Source organism: Macrobrachium rosenbergii, chromosome 8, assembly GCF_040412425.1.
Source record: "Macrobrachium rosenbergii isolate ZJJX-2024 chromosome 8, ASM4041242v1, whole genome shotgun sequence".
In the NCBI taxonomy this organism is placed as follows: domain Eukaryota; kingdom Metazoa; phylum Arthropoda; class Malacostraca; order Decapoda; family Palaemonidae; genus Macrobrachium; species Macrobrachium rosenbergii.
Genome location: NC_089748.1, coordinates 10,186,030 through 10,198,030, shown reverse-complemented (window position 1 = coordinate 10,198,030; position 12,001 = coordinate 10,186,030). Strand labels below are relative to the sequence as shown.

Genomic DNA, 12,001 nt, shown 5'->3' with positions numbered 1-12,001 from the left:
GCCAGGTGCAACATCATGACTACAAGAGAAGGATTGCTGAAAATCCATAGACTGAAACAAGGCAAGGGATTAGCAAAGAACACATAGAGGTATACGAAGGACCGTGGACAAAATCCAGGGTTAGTAGATAGATAAAAATGAGGTTAACAGACAAAATCATATCACAAGGACATTGAAGATGATAGCAGTAGCTATCATAAGCTATAAAAAATGAAAATAGAAAGACAAATTTCACCTGATGAGCCTTTTTCTCCTCGTGGCACTACATTAACTGGTTCCTTTACAACGCTGATCAATTTAAATATGCACAAACTGTGTTTCATAAAGATTGTTTCCCTGTCAATGTTATGGTATGAAAAGTTACTAAAATCCCCTTCCTTCTTTACAGGTTGGCAGCGGTGTGTTGCACCCTGTGCATTTGTGCTACAGCTTTGCAGCAACATTCATCATATCGCCTAGTTGTTGGAGATGGAGGCTATGCTCGTATTCTGAAACCAGCACCTTCTATTTCTGACCTTACTCTTGCTGCTTGGGTAAACATTACACAGTTCCCATATGGAGTCGCACCTATACTAACAGCTGTATCGCCAGAAGCCGACAGCCAAGTGGCTTTTTTCCTCAGACATGATGGACTGGGAATACTCTGGGGAGGGCCACTTCCTGTTCAACCATACCAGATGGACCAAGTAGATCGCCATCCACGAACACAATGGACCCCAGTAGAGCAAATCCCGCAAAAAAGGCAGCGAAGAGATGCCGTCGATTACAGTGTTGGACTTGGAGACATAGAAAATATCATGGCAGACTCACGCAAAGGTCGCTCCTTCGACACATGGACACCGTACAGTTTTGTTGATGTGGATACAATGGGTGTGGCAGACCTAGAGGCTTCTCCATCTGGGCTGAATGATGACCTTCATCTCCTTCCAACTCGAGATGGCTTTTCAAGGTCAGAATCCTACAATGATTGGACAGTTGTTCCCTATGAACTAACTATGCAAGAAAGTGACCCGTATGACCTGCACTTAAAAGAACCAGAACCAAGGATAATCACAGAGCCCTCGGGTGATGATGACTTTGTCCTCTTCAACTGGAATGTACCTCAACAACCGAAGCCCTCAATACCACAGTCACCAAATGAGTGGTCCCCAATGTGGCACCCAAACAAAGAACCCAAAGATGTGGCCAGTCAAGAGGAGATAAAACATTCATCAACTGAGAAAATTACTTGGGAAAATAATGCTGGGTGGTCCTCACAAGTGACAGAGGTCAAATTGGGACCCAACCACTGGAATCCTTATGGAATAAGAGGAACATCCTTCACAAACCAAAGCCCGACGCAGCAAGCTTCAACAACTACAACAACACTTCGCCCTACTACCACTACACAAAGAAAAACGACTGTTTGGCCCACAAGGACAACTACATCTCGACCAATAACTAGGCCAAGTGAATCACGTCTCTCAACACAAAGGTTAACAACAAGGAGGACAACACAGTTCCCAACAACCACCACCCCGACTCCTCCTCATTCAATTCACTATGACACACACCAGCTTAAGCCCAGCTCACATAACACACCAAGAGTTACCACCACAAGGAGAGAACATACCCGAGAGCCAAACAAACCACGTCAAACCCCTTCACTATCCAGACAATCAACACGTATGCCTCTGTGGAAACTCATAAACCAACCAAATTCTCATCAATCTTCATCTCATTCCGATAGTGAAACAACCACATTACCACCTACGACCACAACACCTACACAATCAACACAAACAACTACTACAATAAAAACCACCTCAACAACGCAGAAACCAATAAGAACTCCAACCACAAGGAAGAGTCTGCCGCAAACCACACTCTCAAGAGCAACAACTTTGCAACCAAAAGCTGCTTCGGCTATTCGTTTTACATCACCACAGGGTGAATCAACAGAAAAGCCTCAGGTAACAGGACTGAAATCAAAGGTATCCATTTGGTCAACAGCTGAAGATATTCTTAAACATAAGGAGCAAAATCACAGTGAAAAATGGAGTGACAAAACATATGGAAATGCAAATAATGTGAATAAGCAAAAAGCAGTACAAATCAGACCTCATCACATAGAAGAATTCAAACGTGCAATGGAAGGGCTCCCTGCAATCAAAGATGGAAATACAGCTATTGTCTACTCAGTGCCAATCACAAATGTTGATGCATTTAATGCCATGTATGAACATTACCAATCGCAATCAGCACCAGAACCACCTAAAACAACAAAGGCTCCCACTATCGTTAGTGAAGAAACTTTAGTGGTACATGAAGAGGAGACAAATGAAAATCAACTGGGAGAAAATAATTTGCACTTTAGAGATACCATTCCTTTTGGATTCTCAAATGAGCAAGAGGATGCCTTTGAGGAGACAGTTGCTCCTGCCATTCTAACAGAGGAGAAAGCTGTACTAATTCCAACTGAGGAGCCACTACCACCTACTCCTTCAAGAAGTGATATACCTATCAAAGATGATGATGAATCATCCCCAACTAAACCACATAGTGATATACCTGTTGTACACTATGTTCAGCCAACTAGAAAATATGTGGGAGTAATTGAAGAGGCAGCTAGCAAACTTTCCCCTTCAATCATCAAATTTACAGAGGATAATGCTCAGCATTTCCATAAACAGCCAACTATTATAGCTGCTAAAGAAGAACAAGATAATCTGGATGCACATGGAATCATCTCCGAAAAGCCTACAACAGTTACATCAAGTACTATTCCACCACCTGACACAACCACTGAAAGCTACAAGAAAAATGTAACTAGCACTTTACCAGATATTTCAGAACCAGCAACAGCTAAAACTTCTCTACGCAATTCAGGATACAGACCTACTATTCCACCGATTACAGATTTCTCAACAAAAACTGCGGGAACAGACAAACCTCTAATAATACATCAATTTAATCCATCTTTGCCAGAAAAATCTGAACTGCCAATATCTGCAAAACCCACAACAGAAGCAACCACTACTACTACAACTGCTACTACACAAGGAACACTTCACTTCAAAACTAATGCTCATTCTAGCCCACCAAAAAATCAGTCAAGTGAGGGAGATAATATCCCGCTACAATCTAATAATTTTGCAGTATTTCATATAAGTGAAGATGACATTCCTTATTATCCAGAAGAAAGGGTGCCACCAGCTGAAGAAGTGTTCTCTGTTGATGAGATATACCCTGAAGGAATTCTAGTAACACAAGAGGAAACCCAACCTGTTTCCCATTACCAAGAACCCACTCATCTCTATCATCAGCAACTGCCACCAGAGTATAAATATGAAGCTGCCCCTCACCCAATTGCTTATGGAGGTCCTGTTAACCAAGCACCAGACCCTAAAACTGATGAATCAGGCAACATACAGTACAGTGCTGACCCACAAACTTTATTAGAGCAAGGATTGTTGCCCCAACCAGTGCATTATGTAGGTTCACAAGAGGAAGCTAACAAATGGATGGAAAATCAACATGAGCAGGAGTCCCAAGTTGAAGAACGTATCTTTGCTGTTGATTCTAGTGATACGGTAAATACTGTAACAGATGAACCTATTCCTGACCCTGAAAGCCCCTTTCCCGCTAGCAGTAACTTCCACTTTAGAAAACTGCCTGTTGAATTTCTGGAAAATCAGTGGTACCATATTGTCTTCACTTGGAGTAGTAAGGATCACCAAGTTGGAGTTTATATTAATGGAGAACTTGCTGGGACACTAACCAATGTCCTTTCTGGTAAAAATGTTCTTGAGGGTGGTGGATTAACAATCCTGGGTCAAACTCTCTTACCTGACCTGACTGACTTTGACCCTACTTCACAGTTCATAGGTGAAATGAGTGACATTAACTTATGGGGACAACGTTTTGGACCTGATGCAGTCCGAGCACTGTATCAATGTAGAACAGATATTTCGATTTCCCCAGTTTTAAATTGGCAACAGCTTTCTATGAGGTTTTACAGTGATGTTACCACTCATGAAAATAACCTTTTATGTGGAGCATGAACATGAAAACTTGGAGATTTCTTACAAGACAAATCTACAAAGAAGGGGTCTGAATTTGTCATCATCAATTAAAAAACAAACAGTGTACTAATTGGGAATATATCTCTGTGTACATATGAAGTGTTAAGCCTTATCAGTATACAAAATTAAGGTCAATCACTCATCCATATGTATGAATGTACAGTACATAAATAGTTTTTAAGTCTTAAACTATTGCCCTGCTTATTTCTTATTAAAGCAGGCCATACAAGTGTTTGTGGTGGTGTGACAAGGCAATGGGAAGTGACCCTAGTTGATGACATTTATCTGACATAAGTGCTATTTACCAGTATTACCATAATATAAATCAACATGCGGGTCGTGTTGAGCCATTTTCAAGAAATCTTTGTATTGTGGTGTGACAAAAGACACTAATGACAAAAAAAGAGGATTCTCAAAAAACAAAATTAAATATTTTCCAATAAACAATGAAAATTCAAGCTATTTAAAAAATTACTCTAAGCCAAAAAAAAAAGTCAGCCCGAAAAAATTTTTTGTGATGCATAATTAATCTGAACTATTTCAAAAAAATTCTTCCCAGCTCTTTTATTGGCGAGGATTCTCTACAACTCTGGTGATTGACAGAGATATCATACCATATAACATGTGCGTTTACTTATGTGCAGATTGAGTGTTTATAATTGTTTGTTTGTTTCCTTGTTAGTGTATATTTATAGATGCAACCTTCATCCTGCTCCTTCTTGTTACTAGATGCATAGTTTGCCATATCAGATTGCTAACAATAAATTTCATCAACAATTCTTCATAAAGTACTACTAATGTATCCAGCTCATCATGAACTCTTTGGAGTCAGGGCTTGATCTCGCATCTAGGGATTTGGAAAATGCTACAAATTATCAAAATGCAGGATGACTTCCTATATGATGCTCTTTCCTCATTCTATATTGTAGAGCTTCACCATGAACTCCTTCACTTTGTTACCTATATTATCTCATTCTTCCCACCACTATGTTTATCAATGCCATTCATGTACAAGTAGATAACCCATTTTCTAATGTAAAATGTCTATTTTTTTTCAATCATTCAGTTTCCAAGTGCCTTAATAGAATAGATTATCATTATCGTAATCAAAATAATTAGTTTGCTTCAAGGGTTAATTACTGTCTTCAAAATGCAGTCATTTCGGATATCTACTTAATAGTATGTCATCGTTTCATATCTAAAAGTGACTGGAATGCAGCATTTCACTATTTTACCCAATTCTAATTGCAAAACTATATCAAATTTTGTTTGTACACTTGCAGAATTAGAAAGCGAACTAAACTGCCAATAAAATTGTGTTCTTTATCGTCACTGGAAACTGAATTTGTTTTACAATTAAGTTCAAATTTACAGTACTCTATTAAGATTTTCAAAGTATTCAAAATAAAAAGTGTCAATTTTGATTAACCCAATACCTTGCAAAAATATGTCTGTATTTGAGTTTTCAGGCCGGAACCCTGGAAATTAATTTGAACACCCACCTCTAAGCCTACACCAATGCTCTCATTTAACTTATGTCCCGCCAAGTGAAATACACAAAATCTACCATACATATAAAAATGTACTCAATGAATATGCATTTCAATTCCTTTGGATAAACATTCACCTTTAAAAGTATTCTTGACTTGTGAAAACCATCCTGGAAACATCCAGCACCAATGAAGTCAGCTTTTATTACTGAAAACTGATACTTCAGTACAATCTACATGCTGTTGGTGTAACTTACAAATGAATCAGTAAATAAAATCCGAGAAAAGAAAAAGATTATCCAATACCTTAAACAGTATGCATCAATAAATTTAGTAAGCTTTGAAAAAATGTAAAAACTACAAAAAGCTGCTTATGTTTATGAGAATATCTGAAGTACATTTGTGAAAATGAGGCTACTTGTACAATTGTACGGTACTCTAAGCAGTAAGTGTTTTCATAATGATTGTTTTTAATATAAAGATTCCACTCAGTCATTACACAGAAAAACATTAATACCCTACAGCAGTCAAAGGTTGCAGTTTGTATCCATGTATAAATTAAAATATGTACAGTACACTTTTCTTGCATTTCTTAAAATACAACTGTTAAATAGATTTTTGATATGTAATAAAGGTAACTTGTGTAAATTTTCCAAAATGAACAATGGTCACATAAATGTAGCAAACTGTAAGCTGGAACTATGAATAAAGACTACTTGGGAGTATTACTGAAATGTGTTTGTTAATCTTCCTTGCAATGATAAAACAAGAAAAATTCTTGTGCAGTCATTTCCTACATATTTACTCAACTCACTGTTGACACCTCTGCACTCCTTTCAGGCTATAAAGCCATAATACACAGGTTTTGAGAACCTCTGAAAACTGAATACTATGTATACTGCACGTTTTCCCGCAGAATTAAAATTATAAGAAAATAAAAGCCACTCAACATTTTTAGGGGAATGAGTAAAACTCCCTGTTGTGGAAGGAAAAGACATACACAAATAAGTGGGCAACTGATCATGTGTGAAGAGGCATTTGATAAAGTGAGCCAAGAAAAGCAATTAGATGCCCATTACACTGGGTACCAGAAAGATTCATTAATCTAGTGATGCTACTATACCGTAAAACGAGGCTTCTAGTGAATCCAGTGGCATGTCTATCAAGAGAACTTAAGATATGTGTGGGTATGCACACAGCATAAGCACTTAACTCTTCACTGTTTATTCAAGTGATGGATTAAACTACAAAATATTACTTAATTAAAGATCAATTAAAGCTCCCTGGGAGCTACTATATCTAGATAACTTGGTGTTAACAACTGAGTCAGACATATCAGATATTATTACAAAGTGGAAGAGACGAATGAAGAGCATGTAGTGTCACCCTATTATTACAAAGTGGAAGAGACGAATGAAGAGCATGTAGTGTCACCCTACCGATATTTTGGAGAGATGTGTAGAAGTAAACTAAATAATATACTTCCTGTATAACCAGCGATGTCACAAGTGATGATCAAGACTAAAAGACATGAAGGGTAAAAGGAATTGTTTTTGCAGAATAAATAACTATACTGTATATATATATATATATATATATATATATATATATATATATATATATATATATATATATATATATATATATATATATATATATATATATATATATATATATATATATATATATATATATATATATATATATATATATATATATATATATATATATATATAAATATAATATATATTTAATATACATATATTCTTTTTGGGGTAAAAGTTTTCTTTGTATACAATTTTGTTAGGTTCCATAACTTTTTGTTATTATGGCAATACTCCATGAATCTTCTACGTTCTTCCATATTCAGTTGATGGATAAAAAAACCGATGATTAACTTTTTGTTCCATTTACTTGGAACACAAAGTGTACTAAATGAACAATGCATCCTGCTGTTTTTTAAAAATGCATGATACAAATGGAAATGAAGCGTTCAAAGCTTCCAAAACCTAATATAATACAATGAAATACAAAACAATAAAATTATATACAATCCAAACAATTTTAATGGATTTAAAGCTGTAAAAAGTAACATGGTATAATTGCATTTAAAGTAAAAATAAATTTTCTACGCAGAATGTAATGAAAACTAAAACCACGTACTCTAGTTATGGCAAAAAAAGAAAACCGAAATAAGAGTTCTTGCAAACATAGAAAATAACTCTACCAATGGCAGCAACACCTTTTTCACACTCCCCTCCTCTCCCCTTTACCCTTCCTCCTCTTCCCTGTAATCCGTATTCCCGCACTCCTCTTCCTGTTGTCTTTGTTGCCAAAACAACACGAGCATATGGTTTTTGTTTTTATTACGTTTCACATAGAAAATTTTTCTTTATTGCAAATTTTATTGAACTGTGTTACGTTATACAACTTTAAATCCATAAAAATTCTTCACATTTTATACCATTTTATAGTACTGCATTATATATATATATATATATATATATATATATATATATATATATATATATATATATATATATATATATATATATATATATATATATATATATATATATATATACATATATATATATATATATATACATATATATATATATATATATATATATATATATATATATATATATATATATATATATATATATATATATATATATATATATATATATATATATATGTATGTATACAGTGGACCCCATATTCACTGGGGATACTTACACAACGCCCAAAATAGCTAAAATCTGCGAATACTTGACACCCCCCTCTAAAAAGGCTTATAACTGCCTAACTTGAAAGTTCAAACACCAAATATACCTTACACTATTATCCTATTACTGTATTAATCTTTGAAATGATATTGATATCATTTCAGTCATCTCAAACATAACCCTTAAAAATATATGTACATATACTGTATGGCTTCCAGCTACATGTGAAAACTATAATCCAGTTCCCCCTACATATTTAGGCATGTGCCCGCACATTTTATTTCATACAGTTACTATTCAAGCCATCCCATTTTTTCTTAAAGGGGAAACATTGGTATGTACGTAATTCAAGTGAGAGAGAGAGAGAGAGAGAGAGAGAGAGAGAGAGAGAGAGAGAGAGAGAGAGAGAGAGAGAGAGAGAGAGAGAGAGAAATGCATATGCACATTAAAAACACAGCATTTAATAACATTACATAAATCATAGTACAGGTACTCACCAGTGATAAATGTTGATTACAGATGATGATGACGAATTAGCTGTGCAGTCCGATGAATGACGATGATGATATGACTGCACAGCAAAGCAGAGGAGTTAATCTCCTCTGAGGGTGCCTCTTCCCCTTCTTCAGGAGGCGCTTCATGAGTTTCAGGAGGCACTTCTTCAGGTGCTTGGGGAGGCACTTCTTCAGGCACTTCTTCAGGGTTTAGGGAGGCTTTGGAGGGTCCTTCTTCGTACATTTAATAAATATATAGTGATAGGCAGCTGTTGTCGTTGCTTCTTCATGCTGATGAGGGCTTGATTATAGGGTGCCAATGCTGCATCAAGGGCATTTGAAAACTTTAAGGAGCGTTCCATACAAGAATCCCATGCCAAAGCCGCATCCTGCGCCCCTTGATTATCCTCTTAAGTTGGGACAGATGTTCCAAAGACAGGCCCTCATCCTCCTCATCCCCCTCCCCCGAACCTGGCGTGTCTTCTTCCTCGCTGGCAGACTTCTTCAGCTCTTCAAATCCTGTTCCATCAGGGGGTCAGAGTGGGCATCAATGAGGATGCCGACTTCATTTGGGGTGATGTCATCAAAGCCTTCTCCACCGAGAATCCTAACTAACTGGACCGTCTTATAAATGGCCAAATGTTGAATTTCTTCAGGAGAGAAGCCCTTACAATCGCGAATACACTCCGGCCACAACTTCTTACAGCAGGCATTAAGGGTCTCCTTCTTCATGTCATTCAACGATCAGTCGATGACAGACAGACGTGGCAATCGTGAATTTACCCCAATAATCCTTCAGTGTAAATTCACTGTCAGTGTCCACTGCATTCGCAAGGTGCTCAAGGAAGTTCCAGGTGTAGAGTGCCTTGAAGGCACGGATCACACCCTGGTCCATAGGCTGGAGGAGAGTGGTGTTGGCAGGGAGGAACTTGAGCTGGACTCGCTCATAATAAAGATCCAGAGGGTGGCCACCAGCATTATCCATAATCAACAACACCTTGAACTCAATGCACAAGTCATTCAGGTATTGTCTCACTTGAGGGATGAAGCTCTAAATGAACCAGTTAGATGTAAAGATTTTGGTGATCCAGGCCTTGGGGTTGTGCATCCAAAACACAGGCAGCAGTGCCTTGTTTTTATTCTTGAGGGCCCTGGGATTTGCAGCCTTGTAAATGAGGCCTGGTTTCAGCACGAAGCCAGCCGCATTCCCACACATAAGGGTAGCCCTATCTTTCTGGGCCTTGAATCCGGAGGCTTTGGCTTCGTCCTTCATGAGGTATGTCCGAGACAGCATTTCTTCCAGAACAGGCCAGTCTCGTCCATACTGAACACCTGCTGTGGATGGTAGCCCTTCTCCTTTATAATTTTCTTGAAGGTCTCCAGATATTTTGCAGCCCCTTCCATATCTGCAGATGCTGCTTCTCCCATGCAAAGAAACATTCTTCAGTTGGATCTGCCTCTGAAACCGGTGGAATCACCCCTTGCTGACCTGAAAATCTTGAGGAGCTGATGATGGTCCTGCTTGTGGCTCTTCCTCCTCCTCTTCTTCTTCTTCCACAGGTTCGTCAAAGCCCAAGGATTCTAATTCCCCTGCATCATTGCCTTCCTGTGCCTGTACATCGTCGTCTTCCATGGCAGTCAAAAACTGCTGGTACAGTTGTCGCGCTTTTTCGCAAATGATGTTGGAGTTGAGGGGGATATTCTTTTTATGCCTTCCTTCAACGTATCCAGAAGTTTTACCTTCTCCTCAAGCTTCATTACCATCTTCTTTCATTTAGACTCTTTGCCAGAAGCCTTAGAAGGAGAAGGGCGTGTAGGAGGCATCTTATGGCACAATTAAAAGAGATACACAAAGATTAAAAATGACACACAAAGATTTGCAATACACCCAAGCATCTATGGCACAATTAAAGAGATACACAAAGATTAAAAATGACACACAAAGATTTGCAATACACCCAATCAGAAGATGCTACATACTATGAAGTGAACTGGGAGAGATGCAGGCTCCTACAATTCCATCTTCGCAAGATGGGAGTGTGGGTCCAGCCAATCAGCACCAAGTGTACAGCCAATGAGAGCCAAGGAAAATGAACAGCGCTCCTGGATTGGCTGCTTCGCGGACAACAGCCAATAGCGTGTCGAGTATCATTGCGCCTGGGTATATCAGCATCCCAGCATGCATTTTCCTTCTCTGCAAACTGCTAGCTTGGGTAAAACACTTAAAAAAAAATACATGTAATTGAAATTTTACTGTGTTTACATTAAAATATTACAGTACTGTCATATTTGAAAATTAGTAAATCTTTTTTCATCATAAAAAATGTATATACATACAGTAGTCACGAAAATATACTGTAGTAACATGAAAATACTCCGCACCCAACATATCCTAGTTAATAGTGCATAAGTCCCGTCATTCTACAAATTACGCACGTATCTTACACATGCTCTACGCACTATGTATCATCCTAAAATGTTCTGGTATTTCAAAATCTTACAACCCAACAAAATATCTATAAAATATACAGTAAGCACAGAATATCGATGTTGTTATGTGCAATACCGTGTATACCTACATACGTATGTACTTTATATACGTATGTATGTACAGTAAACCCCTGTATTTGCGGTCTCATGATTCGCGGACTCACCTATTCAGGGATTCCTCTGTGGAATGTATATACACATTATTCGCGGAAAATTCGCCCATTCGCAGTATTTTTCACTGAGAAATATTCACCAATTACTGTATTTTCATATCATTTTCATGACTAAATGCACTTTTTGTAATGAAACTTTTAAAATACTCAGGTATAAGCATTTTTAAAGTTTTTTTTTGTGTTTGAACTATCAAAATAGGCAGTTTTTTTGTGTTTGAACTATCAAAATAGGCAGTTCTAAGTGTTTTTAGAGGGGTTTTAAGTATTCGCGGATTTTAGCTATTCGCAGGGGGGGTGTGGCACACACTGCTGATATAGGCAAATGACCCAACATCTGTACCCAAGTGCGTATCTCTCAGTTGTGCATGTTTTGCGTACTGTACTATGGACTAAGCATACATTTGGAAGAGTCCCTAAGATGCCTCCCAAATACCCTGTTTCTTCTAAGCCTTCTGGTAAAGAGCCTAAGTGCCAGAGGAAATTCATGACACTCGAAGAGAAAGCAGACATTATTGTAATGTTAGGAAACGGCAATAGTCATGGAGATGTAGCAGCCTG

The 12,001-nt window shown here is 37.6% G+C and overlaps 2 protein-coding genes across 2 annotated transcripts in view; one reads left to right on the top strand and one right to left on the bottom strand.

Moving 5' to 3' along the window:
• Positions 1 to 6,288, top strand: part of LOC136840599 (mucin-2-like) — a 63,741-nt gene extending 57,453 nt beyond the window's left edge. Inside the window, exon 2 of the mRNA XM_067107276.1 lies at positions 389 to 6,288. Coding sequence (XP_066963377.1) covers positions 389 to 4,043 — 3,655 coding nt within the window. The 3' untranslated portion in view covers positions 4,044 to 6,288. The remainder of the gene's footprint in view (positions 1 to 388) is intronic.
• Positions 1 to 12,001, bottom strand: part of LOC136840600 (NBAS subunit of NRZ tethering complex-like) — a 791,298-nt gene that overhangs the window by 536,645 nt on the left and 242,652 nt on the right. The window lies entirely within an intron of this gene.